At 36.0% G+C, this 19,425-nt stretch overlaps 2 protein-coding genes across 7 annotated transcripts in view; one reads left to right on the forward strand and one right to left on the reverse strand.

The window, feature by feature from the left end:
- The window catches only part of LOC123877067, an 85,612-nt gene that overhangs the window by 12,866 nt on the left and 53,321 nt on the right, over positions 1-19,425 (forward strand). The window contains exon 1 of one of the 6 annotated variants that reach the window (XM_045923574.1): positions 11,984-12,307. The exons of the other annotated variants lie outside the window; for them this stretch is intronic. The gene's annotated coding sequence lies outside the window, so the exon portion shown is untranslated. Of the gene's footprint in view, positions 1-11,983; positions 12,308-19,425 lie in introns of those variants that run through there. 6 annotated transcript variants of the gene reach the window in all.
- On the reverse strand, positions 1,398-4,380 carry LOC123877069 (zinc finger BED domain-containing protein 4-like). Its single transcript, XM_045923577.1, has 2 exons — positions 3,840-4,380; positions 1,398-3,745 (listed from the first exon to the last, which is right to left on the reverse strand). The coding sequence occupies exons 1-2, from the start codon at positions 4,061-4,063 to the stop codon at positions 1,849-1,851; spliced, it is 2,121 nt and encodes a 706-aa protein (XP_045779533.1). The 5' UTR covers positions 4,064-4,380; the 3' UTR covers positions 1,398-1,848.

The raw sequence follows: 19,425 nt of genomic DNA on the forward strand, positions 1-19,425 counted from the left end.
TACGTGTTTTAGTAATATTGGGAAACTTAGAGAATTGTCTTTTTTTGTGCGCTAAGCTTTATGATAATAAAACAATGGTATTAAGTAAAAGCCTAGTGCTAGAGCGGTGATAGCTTAGTGGTTAATACGTCGGCCTCCTATTCAAGAAGTCTGGGGGTTCGATCCCGGGCACACACTAACTTTTCGGAGTTAGCGTTTTATTCAATTAGGATTAAAGAAATTGGTGAAGGAAAACATCGTGAGGAAACCTACATGCCTGAGAGCTCTCCATAATATTCTTATTCTATATAAGGTGTGTGAAGTGTATTAATCCACAGTTGACCAGCGTGGCGGACTTTGGCCAAAACCCTTTTCATTCTAAGATGAGACCCCACAGTAGTGTCTTTGTTTTTCCGACCCTGTTTGTAGCTGATAGTGAATGTCACCAAAGCAAACTGACCGGAAAAGCTAGAAAGTTACTGTAATTTACCTGTAACTAAAATTAACTGTAACTTTTTAGAAAAGGTTTCACCTATTGCTGAAATTACTTCTCCCAGTTTCAGCTATGCTAGTTATATATTATTTAAGCTAATAATATTTAACCTCTCGGTCGGATTAATTTTCCAATCTAACTCTTAGAAGTACTTACCTAGTCTGACCAAAAATACAATGCTTTAATGTCTAAACCACAAATAGCAAAAGCAGCGAATAGGAAGCCAAGTATAGAGCCAAGCCTACTGCCTAATGAAAAGTCTAGACGCATTGTTAGGACTTTGTATCATGAAAACCTCACTGGGAATTATACTGGAAACCAACTTTATGTTTTACTCATCTTTCTTTGTTATTAAAACTTGTCACATCGTGAGAAAACCTTCATGAATGAGAGTTCTTCCTCCATGTTCTCAAAGGTGTGTGAAGTCTGCCAATCCGCATTGGGCCAGCGTGGCAGACTATGGCCTTAACCTCTCTCATTCTTGAGGAGACCCGTACTCAGTAGTGGGCCGCCAATGGGTTGACCATGATGATGATCATGATGAAACTTGTCAGTTAGAATTTTAAGTATCGTTGGGGTTGGTAGACGTTGGGGTTCCAAGGTTCTAGAATGGCGACCTCGCACTGGAAAGCATAGCGTTGGAAAACCTCCCGTGGATAGCTGACGAATCAGACGAGTCGCAGGGAGCCACTGGATTCAGACGGCGCAAAACTGTTGTGACACAGAGCTCTTGGTGCATGGAAGCTCCATGTAGAGCTCTATGTCCAGCAGTGGATGTCCATCGGGTGATAATGATGATGATGATGAATTTTTGAAGAATTGTTCAAGAAATAGTTTCTTGGTAAGTAGGTATTATACCGTGTGCCCTAGAAAAAAAATTCAAAATTCAAAATATTTTATTCAGTTAGACTTTTACAAGTAGGTACTAGGGGTGTGCGCCGAAGCTTCAATCGTCGGCGGCGGGCGCCGGTCAAAAATCGGCGGCGGCGGCGTGATTTCGGCGTGACTTCGGCGTGAAGAATTGAAATAAAACTGCATAATTTGATTTGAGATTTATTTCTATTAGAGAAACAGTCTTGTTTTTACCAATATCTCTAGCATAAACATTGGTATAAAATTGCACAATCAACAAATATCAGCAAAATAGCAGTAAGTAAGTAATTGTTACTAACGCCAAAAATAAAAACAAACAAAAATAAACGGCGGTAATTATGATCAACAAATATAAAATTTTTGTTAAAATTTCCACAATCAGAAAAATAAAAGTAATTATAAGTAGGTAATGGCTGTTTTACAACAGCAGTAATTATCATTGAAAAATATAAGTTTGGCACCAAAATTAACAGTAAACCAAGATCAGCATAATAAAAATAAAATTAATTAACGGCTGCCTTGCAACGGCTGTAATTATCATGCACAAATATAATTTTGTCCACTCGTGATGGACTTAAACGAGACCTTTTTGCCGTTACTGTCAAACCGGCAATAGAAAACACTCTCTCGCTGGGCGTGCTTGTAGCAGGCACTGATAAAATAGCCTTCGCTAATTTGTACAGTAACGGAAATGCTGCTTGTCTTTCTTGCCAATATTTAATAACATTGCCGTCTTTCAAATCACTGGCATTACAAGATACCAAATACTTCAGGCATTCTTTCTCAATAAAATCTTGTCCATCATCATTAAACGTAACTGCATGTTTTTCAACAAGTTTGACCAGAAAATTGTCTTGGTCACCTTTATTTGACGTACTAGAGCGGCTGAATTGCGCCTCAAGTTCACACGCTGGCACTACTTCTTTGATGCAGTTGACCAAAAAGTCCACTCTTGTCGTATTGTTACTTTCCATAAAATTATCTATTTCTTGTAATTTTGTAAATCTGCAATCTAGCAAAGCAGCTGCTACAATAATTTTGGTGATTGGGAATCTGTGATTGAGCATTTCCGCCATATTTCTTTTCATATGCAACATTACTAACTTTTCATCGTCATTCAAAGCTTCACATGCATCTTTTATTTCTGATCTGAACACTAAGGCGAAATTGATTGAGCAATTTGTCTGTGTACATAAAACTTCCGTAATTGGTTTAAATTTTGTCAAAAACTTAGTCAGATCTTCAATGAGTTCCCATTCCTTATCATCAAATTTAAGTTCCGACATGTTATATTTTGCAAGCATGGCGTTCACTGGTTTTCGGTTGCACTTACTACTTAAACTTTGTAGCATCGCTAAAGTACTGTGCCAACGAGTGGGTGTTGCTGATTTAATCGATGGCACAGATAATGATGCTGATGATGTAGTGGCTCTAGAGAAATAAACCTCAGTCCCCTCGTCTGACGGTACGTCTGACTCTGGTACAGGATCAAATGGAAAGTTCTCGTCATCTTCAAGGTGGTCATGAACATCATCAATTTCTGTCAAAATTCGGCGCTGTTCCTTGTCAGCTTCTTCTTCAATTTCAGGCAATCTATATCTCAGTGTTTTGACAACTTTCTTGCATTTTACCACGAGATTTTGTACTTGGGGAGTTTTTTTGATACCGTCTACTGTTACAAGATTATGCAAACCGTGTCCCAGACATAAGTGGCTTTGAATTCCTTGCAAATTTTGAGATATGCGCTTTACATTTGCTCCAGAATCAGTAACAAGATACAAAGACTTTCCTTCGAGGCCAAAGGAAGATATAATACCTTGAGTGAATGCACTTAAAGCTTCTCCAGTCTTTTTGCCTTCAAATAATCTTGTAGCCAAAGTATAATTTTGCATTTCATTGGCATCATCTGCTATATATTGCAGAGTATACGTTATGTAGCTGCAACGTCGGTAAAGATCTTGCCAAAGATCTGTTGTAAGAGCTGCATGGGTTCCAATTTTTGCCAGGATATCTTGCTTGATGTGTGCTAGCATGCAGTCGTATATATCACTTAACGCCTCTCTAGAAACGGTGGTTCGAGAAGGTAAATCTTCTATTTTGTATATGACATTATATTTGATCAGGAAGTCTTTGAACCCCTCATTACTAACAGTATCGAATGCTGTGAGGGATCGACAGAGCCACAAACATAAATCCCTTGCAAGCATCCACTTATTTTGGCTTTTTGAAGATGATGGAGCAGATGTCGTCGGACGTGATAGTGATACTTTGAAAAATGTTGTTAAACTTTTGGATGTCGCAGCAGCAGGGTTTTTTTCTTCCAATAATGAATGGTCGTCTTTCATATGGCGTATCAAATTTCCTGTACTCGCTTTAGAACTGTAGGACTTAATTTTGACACTGAAAAAAAAATAGAACAACAACTTATATGTAGTACGTACTTAATATTATTGAAAATATTGAAATTCGAAAATAATTCGATATTTTTACTCACCATCCAAACGGACTGTCAGGGACCTGATTTTTCGCATTTTCTAGACAGCTCGAGCAAAAAACTTGTTCAGTAAACACATATTTTCTTTTGCCTTCGTTTTCAAGTATTAATTGTCTGAAGTATTTCCACGAAAAACTGTTTTTTGATTTAGAAAATAGTGGATTTACAGTAAAATGTTTTATTTTTACTTTGTTTATATCAATTTTATCGCTATTTTCTTCCATAACTGATAAGCAATTGTAACGTACTTAAAAACGCGTCTATTACGTAACACAAAGAGCAAGTAAATGAACGAAGCGGGTGGAACGGGCGGGGTGTGCGGCGAGTGCGATCTCAAAAGGCGGCATGAATCAAAGGCGCGGTGCGGTACTCGTATCAAAGTAGCGCGGTGTCTGCGCAGCGTATCTATGTGAGGGAGTTCCCCGCTCGGTTATTCGATAATAATAATAAGTCGCGCCGATTTTACGCCGACGGGCGATCGGGCGGCGGCGGCGTCAAAAGAATGTCGGCGGCGGCGGCGGGTCGGCGCGGCGCACACGTCTAGTAGGTACTTCTAATTGACAAGAGATCTACCACTGGTTCGGAATGAATTTCCTACCGAGAAGAACCAGCAAGAAACTCGGCGGTTGCTCGGAGTTGTGTGACAACGAGTTTTAATCGATTGCGATTGTTAAGCAACGTTGACTCAAGTCGGTAAATGGATGGGTGATCAACTTTGGGGGGGCAAATTCGGCCTTTTAGTTTCCTCCATGCTTTGGAAAGCACGTGAAACCATCGGTCTTCCAGTTGTTATCAATTGCAACGGTAGCGATGGAACATAAGAGTCGCGTTATCTTAGTCGAATTGTATGCGGAAGAATCTGGGAACCCACCGTATTATTATCCTAAGAGTACTCTTGTCATTATATGATTACTGGCAAGGTCACAACCCTCAGTAATGAGAAATACGATTATTTAGATACAGAGACTTGCATCATTCTACTGGCGTATTTTGTAACTTTATATAGCTCTTGTTTGTAAATCTAATTTAGCAAAATCGACCCAATTCTAATGGCAAAATCCCAAGAATTTCCTTAACGATATCTTGTCTTACTACAAACTATAACTATTTTGTTAAACAACTTGTGTCAGTTTACCGCATTGGAAAACTTTCGGAAAACTACCACAAACTCATTGTTTTCATTTCCGCCAATAACGTCTTATTTCTTGAAAATAGTTTTGTAGGTCATTTGTCTTAAGAAAAAACCGGCCAAGTGCGAGTTAGAGTCGCGCACCGAGGGTTCCGTACTCGTGTATTTTTTCCGACATTTTGCACGATAATCAAATCAATGCATAAAAATAAATAAAAATATGTTTTAGAATGTACAGATAAAGCCCTTTCATATGATACCCCACTTAGTATAGTTATCTTACTTTGAAAATTGAAACATATTTAATTTTTTTTTAAATGATGTAACCACAAATTCGCGGTTTTCGGATTCATTCCTTTACTTGTGCTATAAGACTTACCTACCTGCTAAATTTTATGATTCTAGGTTCTAGGTTTTCTTGACAGACGACGGACGGACGGACGGACGGACGGACAGACAGACAGAGAACATCAGAGATGGAGGGCAATCGCAACAAAAATGTAGGTAGCTCTAGATAAGAGAGACATACCTACTTGCACCGCTTGCCGTTTTCAGTCAGCCAAACAAGACATACACACATACATATACACACAAACTTTCGCCTTCATAATATTAGTGTAAAGTGTGGTACATATGTGATAACATACATTAGGTAAACCTATGTGGTTTTGTGGTGCCATCAATGCTATTCTTGTCGCGACGTTTTTAAATAGACATATTATTGTGACCTATTTAATCGTCTATCTGTACCCAATTCTAGTTAAACCAAGATGAAAGCGAGCTTCAGATTTGGAAGGGCGTCAAAACTCATCGGTATTTAGGTGACATCGTTGCGTATGAGAACTTGACTTTCTGGGCTATCTATTGCACTAGCGCATTTAAATAGACCGCACTGTCCTTGAATAATAATTTTGTATGTAAAATCTCCATGTAGAAGTTAAATAGGGTTGCAAAGTTTTTACTTTATTAGGTAGGTACTCTTATTTACGAACAAAATGTACCAAATATGTACCAATCTGTCTGTACGAAACTTCCAGTAGGTACGACTTCTACCGTCTAAAATAATGTTAAGACGATACAATTCGTCTTTTTGACGTATAGGTTAAATAGATCTACAAATAAATTAATGAGTTTGAATATATAGTTCGTATATATATTATATCTTATATAGTTGAGGATATTATACCTTATTATTTTAATTAATTTGTTATTTTGGTTCCATGTACAAGACAACAAGGAATAGTGCTTTAGAGTTTAGACTAATCTAGGAGTGTCAAATTAACCTAGTCATAGTCAAGGATAAATAAACATCTTCTAGGCAACGCGCTCCATCTTAGGCTGCATCGTCACTTGCCAGCAGGTCTGACGGCAGTTAAGCGCTAGTCTATAAATAAAGAAATAAAGTGTTTCAGAGAATAAAATGGTGGTAGAAATGTACATAGAACAAGTGTAAATTAAAAATTTAGAACACCCCCGACAAGTGAAAGTTACATTAACTAGAAAAGAGCTGATAACTTTCAAACGGCTGAACCGATTTTCTTGGATTATAGCTAAGAACACTCTCGATCAAGCTACCTTTCAAACAAAAAAGAATAAATTAAAATCGGTTCATTAGCTTAGGAGCTACGATGCCACAGACAGATACACAGACACACAGATACACACGTCAAACTTATAACACCCCTCTTTTTGGGTCGGGGGTTAAAAATGGAGCATACTTTGCATACCTAACATGATTTAAACGGCAGACATTAATCTTGTGGAAGGTCGCACCTTATATTATTCATTGTATTCTTCGCTTTTGCTGTATGTAATGCATTACCTGAGTATATAATATGGAGTCTTCTCATTTCTAGATTTAGAAATGTCGTATAATATCTGCAGGGTTATATACAAAGTATATATTATCGTGTTTTCGAGCCAATATTTCAACATGCGGTGATTGAGTTCGTTTATATGTTTAGCTAATAGCTACCAAATGTAAAGAAATATTTTAATTTTTCTTATTTGTGCTAAGGTGCCCGCTCTTGTCTAGTAAATTGATATACCTACCTACGTAAGAGCCGGTAAAGCATGATAATCTTGGCGGTTAGAAATAAACAAGGAAGCGAAGATCTTTATACTTACATGACTTTTGTATCAGCCACCTAGAGTTACTGACCCAGACTGTAACCTATCAATGCATCATAATAATATTATGATGATATCAGAAACAACGTATGGCCAGATTTCATCAAACTGGCCGACCCAACGATGTCAAATGTATGATTCATCAAAACCACAAATATTTGTTGATTAGTTAATATAATCTGTGAATCATCATAGTGAATTACGATATTAAGAAAATTTAAAGAAAAATCTACATTCAGTAAATTATTTCTAGTATTAAAATCTAATGAGTTGTCTATCTATTATAGATATGTTCTGTATACTATACGAAAAAACAAAATGCATTAATTGTTCTATTTGAACGCTTTTTTAACGGACGTTAAAAAAGCTCTCGTGCGTAAGAGGCCTAATTGTCGCAATTTAATAAGTGTGTTTTTAGACCTTCTTCTATGGGGTTGCGAATTACATGCCCAACCAAGGTATAACTAATTTAATTTTATGGACGTAAGTACAGTTCATGTCAGGGGAACTACTAATAAAACGTCGACGCTTCGACGTCATTAGCAGGTATCAAATGTAAGTACATTAATCATAGAGATACTCGTAGTTGCGTAAAAAATATGCCTTCTCACGCGCCACTTTAACTTTATGTTATGTCAAAAGTACGATTTTATTTTTTATTTTAAAGTTGACCTATAGGTTAAAAGTCATTTTGTACCTAGGTACATTTTGTACAGACTTTATATTATAATATATTAATTGACGCAGGTAGCCCTATTTTTTAACCCCGGTTCCAAAAATAGGGGTGTTATAAGTTTGACGTGTGTATCTGTGTATCTGTCTGTGGCATAGCATCGTAGCGCCTAAACTAATGAACCGATTGTAATTTAGTTTTTTTGTTTGAAAGGTGGCTTGATCGAGAGTGTTCTTTTTATGATTTCACCATAGCAGAAAATTTTACTATGACGTAAGATCTCTATAACCATTCCCATTCTCTACCCCATCCGTAATACAATAAATTGATGGCTAGTTTCCTAAGTGTGAAATGAATTTCGAATCCGGATTCATTTGTTTTAAGCCAGGCATTCTTATATTGCTGGACTGCTGATCTCGTGAGGTCGTGTTTACTGTTTCTATTTATCTATTAGATGAGAGTGACAGGAAATCGATTACGGGTGCTCAATGCCTTTCAATGATAAATCCGATGACGAATTCGAAAGCACGTTGTAGCCTACAAAGCTGACTGACTGATGATGTGTGTACAGTCCGCGTCAACAATGTTATATCGGGTGTTTTGACCCTAGAATGCAACTATGAGGATTATTTTAATTTTAGTACTCGTATTATTAATTGTGATGTCTGCCACTTAGAAACTAAATAAAAAGTTGGCAATATACCTTACCTTTTTTATAAATTAATTTTAAAAGAAATAAGACGTAGTTAGGTATTTTTTCTATAATATCATACGTATGGATTAAAAAATATTAAAAATTATTTCCCTGCTTCAAAATGTTTCTGATTTTAAATAAGATATAAAAACAAAAATTTAAAAAAATCTTCAAAATTGGAGCAGTTTCTGAGGACTTCCTAAGATTGGCTGTTTTACGGCTTCATTGACTCCTAATCCTAATATACCTAACTTATAACTCTCGGGGATAATGTAACTAACTACCAGTGAAAGAATTTGCATAGTCGGATAATTATTTCCGGGTATTTTGCCTACATACATGCTCACTATATCTTTATAATATTAGTATAGATAATACTGGCTCCGACTATACCAGTTGGTCGATGAGTCCAAGTAGGGTCATTACTATTCATCGCGTAAAGGGGTCAGCCGTCGGTTCGATTTCCACCATCTTCAGCCATTCGAAGCACGCGGTGACATCTGGCGAGGATTGCTACTTTCTTTCCCTTCACTTGATAGGTTCATGCGTTTCTTATAGATAGTTTCGCTTATAGTTTATCGGTAAATCATTAAAGGTAACTATTTTTTAACCCCCGACGCAAAAAGAGGGGTGTTGTAAGTTTGACGTGTGTATCTGTGTATCTTGTATCTGTCTGTGGCTGTAGTAGCTCCTAAATTAGTGAACCGATTTTAATTTAGATTTTTTTATTTGAAAAGTGGCTTGATCGAGAGTGTTCTTAGCTATAATCCAAGAAAATCGGTTCAGCCGCTTGAAAGTTATCAGCTCTTTTTTAGTTACTGTAACCTTCATTTATCGGGGGTGTTATAAATTTTTAATTTACACTTGTAATAGCCAGATTTTGTGTTGATTTTAAAAATTTCCATTTTATAAGCTTCCCTTCCCTTCCATTGCATTCAATATTCAATTACCTACCTGAAATGTTTGCAGTTCGTTAATTCAGTCGCTATTTGCAGATTTCTGTTTATAGTTTCAATTTGACTTGTCAAAGCCGGAAACGATGTCCCAAATCCTAGAGGAAATTCGATCAATTATTCACTTTTGATGACGAAAATAACGAGACAATACTGTTAATATGTTTTTAAAGTGAAAAGTTCTTCAGGGGATTTTGAAACGGGTAAAAATATCACTGACATGCTAATGTTAGCATAAAATCGCTTCGTATTATAAGCCATTATTTCTCGTAAAAAGTAAAGGCTAAAAAATATGGTTATTATGGTTATCCCTAAGAGATAGACATATTATACCATCGCGGACTTTTTTTTAGACCTTTTTAAGGTGTACAATACTGTAGTACATATTTTAATCTATCTTACAGGGCTCAGCCAGCGTTTGCAATGTAAGCGCAAAAAATGTGTTTATTCACAACATCACATTAGAAATCTCCAAAATTATCAGTTTTTCTCTACTATATTGTGCATGTATTATATATATAAACCTTCCTCTTGAATCACTCTATCTATTAAAAAAACCGCATCAAAATCCGTTGCGTAGTTTTGAAAATCTAAGGATACATACGGACAGACAGCGGGAAGCGACTTTGTTTTATACTTACTACTTAATATCTACTATGTATTACATAACTACTTACGGCCAAAATTAAAATCAATCTATCTGTAATCTGTCGATAAGTCACTTAGCAACTTTGTCATTTGTCAAAAATTTTACGGCCGTCTTTGACCATAACAACGTTGCTAAGTAACTTATCGAAAAGTTAAAGATAGATTGAGCATCAATTTTGGCCGCTAGTGAAGTTTTCACGTCGTTAGCAGTCCTTGCTGGCTGCTATTTTTTTTTATACACGAAACTTTGACTACATGAACAAAATCCAGTTTTCTTTTCCGCACTGAAGATGTTAAAACGAATGGTACCTGCGACTTAGACAAATTAGCATCGTTAAAGTTTCGTGAGTAGCAAAATTGAGGCACGTAAAGGATACAAACAAGTAGGTAGGTACTTACAATCGTTTGATTCCGGAACTGTATCGATTTGGCACATTGCTTTTCACTTGTTTTTGAAACAAAGAACCACCTGTCGTCGCTCGAGCGTGCCGTACTAGCTAATTGGTAAAAGTGAAGCTTTTCCCAATAAGAAAGCCAAACAAAAGAATACAAACGCTTCTGTATCATCAGCGGTAATAACCGAATCTCGGTCAGTTATTCAATGGCTGACATTATTTGGCGTAGGCGTTGTTTTTTTAGGGAATTAGCGAATCTTACGTTGTTTTTTTTAGTAAAGCGATGCTGCAATGGTGCGTGAGATTAGAAAGTAGCAATTTCCTGTGAATTTAATAGAGAATTGTTCTATAAAAATAGATATAAACAAATAGCTCTACATTTAGTTGGTAGGTATTTCTTTTAAACGACTTCTTTACCTTACATCGATCGTGATTGATTAAGACAGTTTAATAATGTAGAAGAGCTAATCCGGAATGATAAAGTGAGAATAATAGGAAAAGGAAGAAAATAAGAAATATGTAGAAAATCTAAACGGCCAGCATATGGTAATGCAAATTGATACTGACTGGGAAGTTTTTTTAAGTTATTGGTTGATTAATATTTTTGTATTGAGTCCAATCAAGGTAGACGTATTAACAGGAAAAATATCTTCTCCTTTTAATAAAAAAGTAATTAACCTGAAAGTGATAAAATTATTTCAATCCAGGCTTCCATAATGTCAACGCTTTTTGATAAATCGGGTAGAACATGTACCTACGTAGGTACGCTAATTTAGAATACCATTTTGACTCGACTGGTCATCTAGAACATATTGAAAGCGTACCTAATCCTTTATTGATTCTAGATCTATTTAAACTACAAAAACGTATCTTTAATCTTTGTTTAAGGATATATCAGAAAGTTACTGTGTGATCATGACCTAACATTAAACATTAAAACTCCTCGCATTAGACGGCAATTTTTAAGGTTATAATCTTGATCGGAATAATAATTACCAGTTTGTTTGATAACTTTGTTACTGGGAAACTGCTTGGTCATAAAACACGTAGGTACTTATAATTTATATAGTACCTTAACTGACAGTAAAAAACCAGTAAAAGTTCAGCCCTCAGTGACCTGTCGCAACCGTTAATGCTCCGAGTATTCAAAATTAACGTTTTCTCTCCAAACGTGCTTTTTATCTATATGTATCTACATATACCTAAAAGCTTCTGCTATCGCGTTCTGAAAAGCCTGTGTTTAGAGCCTCCGTCTTTTTCACTCCGATGGAATTTAAATCAACTTATCGGCACGCGGTGGAGTACAGGTAAAACCGGTATTACATTGTAAAAATGTAGATACGCTAGGCTTTGTGGGTTTTTGTAGGTTTAGATGACAGTTTTCATTAGTTGCATTATAGACGTACCTCGTGTACCGGTGATGACGTTTATTTTTCATCTCTTTTCAGCTCGGATGCTTTTCATATGTCTATCGCATAACGTATCTCCCTTCCACTCGGTGAAGTAAGCGCGCCCGCCGCTAGAACGTTGTACCTACTACTTTACCAGTCGACGGCGGACGGTCGTTTACGTTCTTACGTGACGTGTCTCAAAATTTCACGCTCTTATCACACACAACTTAAGTGAAAAGTTTTGAATTATGACTTAAAGTACGACCAAAAAGGGCCGAAATAGTAATTTCAGTGTTTCAGCCAACTAACAAAGTGAACAGTAATTTTATCAGAGCAAGTTTATTTTTTTCATGTTTTGTGTATAGTGCCTAGTGGTTTGATCAAAGTACCTTTTATAGCAGGATAGCTTGACAAAGCGGTACTTTGTGGAGGATCTGATGCCACCAGCGAAAAAGGTATGAGTATGAGAAACCGGATATTGTACTAGACAGCCGCTTGGCTAGTTTACGCCATAATTATAATCTTGTCTTGTCGGTGTAATATAAAAAAAGTTACGAGTATTTCTCAACAAAGGTATACACCAGTCCACTTGTAATTTCAAAAACGTATAATCTCCTTTGGTCACGCTAAGTTTAAATATTTGTGTTGAAGATGAGGCTTGGTCTTGGTGTGTAAGGACGCTACCCTAATGTTAATTTTAGGACCAGGTGCGAGTTTACTGTTCAACAGGTGGATTTGATTTGGGGGTCTATGTTTAGCTTTTCATTAGCACCTATCTTTTCTAGGCATTGTGGTTTAACTGCTGTATTTTCTTCACAGCACTATTCGATTAAGTAATTTAATGTGATAACTAGGTACTTATTTAGTATGTTTGTTTAATATGTTATTTGATTACAGCGCTCTTTTTATCATTAGATCAATGGTTGTTATTATCATCACCCTCCTTTGCCTACATTAACATTAATAGCTTTTCGCATCTGCCTTATTTCATTGTTCCATGTATAGTATAGTAGGTATATCTTATACATTATTTATTTACAAAACTCTTTTAACCTTCAATTTTCTATTTATTAGTTATCAGGACTAATAGTGTAGGTGTTCTATTTTGTGACTTTGCTGGTAAGGTAAGGCCTCTGATAAGATTAGGCAAATCTTGCCAAATAGGTACTAAGAAGTAGTTTTGCCCGATTAAAAATAGAATCCAAGTCTAACTTTGCTTGCGATAGTATTATTTCTAGTATTATGCCAGAAAAATCGTCAGATTCCAGCTATATAACTGCCATTAAAATATTATTATGAAAGGATGGAAGGTTGAAAGCAATTCTAGCATCTATCTGCAATTATCCTAATGGGTTTTTAATTCTTTAATGAGTCACCTTTATGACAGATCAGCCACCAAAGAGAAGTGAGAATAGACGGTTTTTCAGTGCGGTGACAATGTTTTTAAAACTTCAATGCAGGACGCGAAATAATTCGACAAAGCAGAACCTCGTGTCAGCATTTCCACAGTAAAATTGACATTAGATTACGGACAGAGACTTCGTTAATTTGGATTTAATTCTCTTCGATAATTAAGTATAAATATTTAATTCAATAATTTAGATATTATTGTAACATTTTAATAGATAGTATCATTTTTTGCACTAAAAAAAACCGAACACGGACAAAGTCAAGGCAAGGCGATGAAAAGAAGTTCGAAAGTAAGACCTAATGTGACTTTTATCAAATTGAGATCAAGGTAAAAGCTACATAGTAGCTAAGTAGTTAAGTTAATTTTTTGGCATGTTGGATAACTTTTCTATACGATTTAGCTCTTGAGATTGGAACGGTTTCAATGACGATTAATCCATAAAAATTTGTATTCTGGGACTATCCCCAAAAGTCTGTACTTGAGGTCGCAATAATTTATAGTATCGCCGAGGCCGATGTGTCATCGACATCGGAACACAAAATACTTAATAATAAGTTTGTTCCACTTTGGCCATTTGAATAAATCTCCCATTAGAATTTATAAATGTGAAAAATTCTTCAATTTCCACTTCGAAAGAGTCGAGTAAAAGATGGTGAAAATTGGAAATCTCGGAAGTGTTGCATATATTATTTTTACTTTTCAGTTATCCACAGAATCAGATGAAATGTTGGGCCTCCCTAGTTGACTTAAGTTTTTGCAAAAAATATTATATTGTGTGTATTTAAATATAGGCGCTAGTTTTGGAGTTGATCTGAGTAGGTAGGTGTTAATTTGTGATGTTTTTTATGAGAGCGATTTTATAATATCTACTTTATGTAGAAGATTAAGGATTAGTCTCTGTTAGAATGCAACGGAAAGAATCCATTAAATGACACCATGAATTTCCTAATAGCGAGGACATTATAAATAGTTCCTGTACAGTTAGGTAACATAAAAGTTCGCGAATAAAATAAAATCCACAAATTTTAATATCCAAATCCCGAATGACACATAGGAACCTACCATGTAGAAAACGATATAAATGAAAAGAATGACTCAAAAGTTTGCAAGTTGCCTTCAAAGTAGGCATGCAGGTAGTCGAACCTTTCCACAAAGCGCGATTTTTTGTATGAAACCTTTGTAAAAAAGTTGAACGGTCTACGTTTGTGCACCATTTGTCTCAAGCACTTGTTGCAATCCTGAACGCTATTCGTTTTTGTTAAGAATTAATAAGATCTTACAAACTTCAGAGAAGTTTTTGTGATAGTAATAATTAGATAGGTAATTTACAGATAGGTAGATATTGTTGATAATAATCTAGACAGTTACATTAAATTATTAAAAACCATGCCATATCTATCGAGTTCTGTAGATAGGCTAGGGTAGGTATGAGTAGCTCAAAACCTTCACGAAATTCTTACAAAACATAATTAATTATTATTAAGGTATTTATAGCACCTATTTGTGAATAAAATCGTGTCTATCATTGTTTTTGTCTATGGTTTGCATTGTATATTATAGTCACGACTAGAATATAACAACAACTCCTAATCGACAACTGATGTTTTACAGCATGTTTTTTATTCAACTCAATAAACAAATAATAGTAGGTAAATACATCTACGTTAAGCGGATTAAACCTACATGATACTACACAGGCTTAAAACAGAAAAGTCCATAACTTAATAAACGTGCTTAACCTTAAACCCTCTCTTGCAGAGTTGTTACTAATGTCATTTCAGAGAAAACTAAATACCAAGGTGCAGTCTGTGGTACAATAAGTTACCACTTTTGTCGTATTGGCAAAATTCGCAGAAAAGCGTAACCTAACGCCCGACTAAAACCGAATATACACCAATGAAATAGGTAAAGACCTCGTTAAGTTTCTAAACAAAAGAACAACAGAGGTTCTTGCTATCTCGCTCATAATTCGCGCGTACGAATCATGGCGCGTACGCAAGAGCCAAGAACCAATAGCCGACGAATGTACGCTATGATTAGCTGAGATATTTTCGCGCCATTAAAATAAGATTTCTGCGCAAGTACATTGGCGTAACTTATAAAAGTGGTAGTACTGTACATACAAGATGATGTGATGCAGCCTCTCAAACATTCCAGGGTGAGTGGCCTGCACGTGCGCTGCTCAAAAGTATGTACCTACATATAAAACAACTCGAACAAAAAATAAGGAAACTTCTTTAAACATTCCATGCTCTCGCGTGCCTTTTGTTTCCATGAAACAGGTACACATTATAGTATTTTTAGCACTTTATAATACGTTTAACCATAATTTTTTTTCTTTAAATTTTTAAATTCCAAGGCAAGCTTCAGATCTTGGACGAATTAACCACTCGTCCAAGCTTCAGATGGACATTCCATGGTAACAAAGTTTGTTCTGTATTCTGAGGCAACAACGTGCGTAATGTGTATACCTACCCACGTCATTAAAGGTAAATAGGTACATAGCCTCTTAGGGTGAGTGACCTATCAGCAGGCCTACGCTTCTTTAAATTTTAATATCTCCACATACCTACTCATAGCACTCGACATGTGCTCATAGTAACTTTTTGCTTACTAATATTTAAGTAGGTAGGTACACGGTGTTACATACCTACTAATTATTAAAAATAATTAACGAAAATGATAGCCTTCTTAATGAGACAGGTTTATTGCTATACTGTCAACTGGTATCTTGTTTTGGTTCCTAATGTTGTTCGATGGAACTTAAATTAATATTATTTTTAAAACAACTAACCCAACCAATCATCGTAAAAAATCAATTACATACTTAAATAACTCACACTGTTCCAAATTGCATTTAAGAGGGCTCTCTCCGTCACTCGTTTCATACAATCGTAGTTCCAATTTCATTTGAATATTGAGCAACCAAAGTCCATGAAATTTTGCAGACATATTCTAGAAACTAATATGTGTGTCTGTGGTTTGCCAGATTTCTGTTAATATATTCGGTTTCAAAGTTACGCGGTCTTAAAAAAATTCATACAAATCTTTGAGCCCCTCTAATTTTAAAACTACATATTTTTAGAAAAATCTAAAACACCACAGACACAGATATTAGTTTCTAGAATATGTCTGCAAAATTTCATGGACTTTGGTTGCTTAATATTCAAATGAAATTGGAACTACGATTGTATGAAACGAGTGACGGAAAGAGCCCTGTTAAGCGCCTCAACTTTTGCATTTATGAGGACACATTACTATTTCAGTAAATCCGTTTTATTACACCCAGATCGGTGATGTAAAACCGATCCACCATTTTGTACTGAGAGCCCGCCAGGGTCAGACATTCGTTATTTTATAAAAGCTGAAAGTTTCTCTGCGTATTGTCCCTAACACAAGGAGGAACGATCACCGACTATGATGTTTGGATCTTGGTGGCTGTGGAAGATAACAGGAAACAAAGGTGTAAATTTTACGTCAAAGTATAAAGTCCAATTTTTTTATTTTCTTCAGGTTAGTATTGAAAATCGGGTCATGCGTTGCCAGACACTTCAAAGTTTAAAAGTTTAAAGGTGTCTCAGGGGGTTACCACGATTCTGTCTGATTTCATACTTTGACGTAAGATTTTTTATACCTATTATCTCGAAGCCACCATGATCCAAACTTCATAGATGCTGATCGTTGTATTGGGTGCAGTACGCGAAGTTTCAGATTTTATAAAATAGTGAAGGCCTGGCGCGTGCTGGCTCTCTCTCTATTTGACATTTAATCGCAAAGGCGATGCGTGAAAGGAGGCTGGAATGCGGCGGATGTCCCTGTTTTTGCTTCAATGTTTTTGTGTCTAATGTTGTTTGGTGCAACGTAACATAAACCATTCCGATCATTCATCTGTTCAACTTCAAGGTTGAGCTTATTTCCATATACGCTTCCTGAATAATTAAGTGTTTTTTTACCTTACCTTGAACTAACATTGCAAATATAACACTTTATTTACCGAGAATTCATCTGCATGCATAAAGGTTTTTTAAAATCCCATGGAAACTTTGATTTTCCGCGATACTAGAAGTATTTGTATGTCCATTTTCGTGATAAAAGCTATCTCAGTTCCGAATTTTGACAAAATTCGTAAAAACGTATAGACCGATAAAAGTTACAGACTCATGCATATCTGTCTGTCTGATAAATATTAGTATGGGACTATGGGTTACTAAAAATGAATTTTCCGGGAGGAAATATAAAGCATCTTCGTAGGAGATAATTACTTTACGTATAACAACTTGGTCTACATAAAATACTGAAGACAAACAGGTCACTTTGTCGATCGATTCGTCGCGTTGTTCCGTTTCGACGTGATTCAAAGATAAACCAACAAACAAACACATTTTCTCATTTATAATATGATAAATCTTTAAAATTTTATGGATTTTCGAAGTAGGTAACACGTATACTTATTACCTACTCAAGTATGGTTATAAATATTATTGTTAGGTACCGCTAGTTATTATTTAGCGATTTGATCATGTGAAGGGACGCAGGAATGCAGTGGATGCAATAGAATTTATCGTTTAACTGCGAGGTAAACTATTCAGTCATTCATTTGCTCAAGGTTGAAGGTTTATCCATGTTTGCTTTTTCCTGAATAGCAATGTTGTCGGAAGCAGACTTTATCTCCTTTTGGGAAACAGGGACGAATATGAAAAACTTTGTAATAGCTCAGAATTTCACAGCTAACAGCTTCCACAGTCCGAGCACAATACGATACATTTTTCTGACGGCTTTAGCAATGGGTAGATTCCTACTACATCATTGGTTTTCTCAATGAAAAAGTTGTGAAAAAGCCTTGTCGCAGTGTATGTGCTGAGCTGTTTACAAACTAGTAGTTGGGCTGACTGGCTAAACCAGTAGTCCATCCAGATTCCAGGCCCATCTCATTGAAATTCCATATATTTTTTTAACTTTATAGACTAGCGCTTGGCTGCAATCAGACCTGCTAGCAAGCTAGATGATGCAGCCTAAGATGAAGCTTGCTTGTTTATGTCGCTATTCCAATGTCTTACATGACTCTAATGATGATTATGATGTGACTGTAGTCCGCACTTTCTACCCAAACGTTTATATGAAGAATGGCTGTCATTTTTTGGCAAATCATTATTTTAGTCCATAATGGACATAGGCCTTTCCAAGAGCGCGCCACCAAACACGGTCCTCCGCCTTCCTCATCCACCCCATCCAAGAAACTATTCGTTAGATTCTAATTCTACGTTGAGAGAAAACAATTACACAAAACATACTCGTACGTTGCCAAATGCCACGGCACGGCAAATTGGTTAATTCCAATTTCCACAGCACCAAAATCCAAAGCACGTTGCAAGGCATTGCAGTTACTATTACCTGGTCGATAGGCCCGCTGCGGTATTCGCTTGTGTAACCACCCAACCAACACCTGTGCATACAGGCATTTAAAGCTTGTACAGATGAGATATTTTACGCGCGATTTGGGCAGCCCGTTTCATATAGTATAAATGGTCATGCAATCACTCGTTACGTAAATCTCGCATAAGCTGTTCAAAAGTTGCTTCTTTAGAGCTCTCCGCGTGATGTTCAGATTTTCGAAGCGAATTTTAAAATAACAGAGTAAGTAGTAGTTATGAGATAGTTGTAATGCATAGTGTGTTCAAAAATTTTGCTAACTATCTCATATTATAAGCTCACAACTTCATCGACAAGATAATATAATTTATTACTAATTCGCAGATAATGTATCTAGCTCCCTATCTATCAGATAAAGAATTTTAAGAACCGGATCATTAGTACCGGAGATTACCCCTACATACAAAACCGTTACAAAACGAACTCGAAAACTAACAATACCCCTATACAATATAAGTATAACGTGGATGACATAACTTCACTGAATAAAGAGTTTTTTGTAAGAATATTAGTTTTAGATAATCAAAAGACTATCAACAATTACGTAACTTTACAGACATTGGAGGCAATGAAAGCAATAGTTGAAATAGAGTTTAAAGACCAGTGTAAATAAAAAAATTTATAACACCTCCGACAAGTGAAGGTTACAGTAATTAGAAAAGAGCTGATAACTTTTAAACGGCTGGACCGTTTTTCTTGGATTATAGCTAAGAACACTCTCGATCAAGCCAT

Source organism: Maniola jurtina, chromosome 22, assembly GCF_905333055.1.
Source record: "Maniola jurtina chromosome 22, ilManJurt1.1, whole genome shotgun sequence".
In the NCBI taxonomy this organism is placed as follows: Eukaryota; Metazoa; Arthropoda; class Insecta; order Lepidoptera; family Nymphalidae; genus Maniola; species Maniola jurtina.

Coding starts and splice junctions, on each gene's coding strand:
- LOC123877069 (XM_045923577.1), bottom strand. CDS start 4,063: ATGGAAGAAAATAGCGATAAAATTGATATAAACAAAGTAAAAATAAAA. Junction 3,746..3,839: donor CCTGACAGTCCGTTTGGATG/GTGAGTAAAAAT, acceptor TTTTTTTTTCAG/TGTCAAAATTAAGTCCTACA.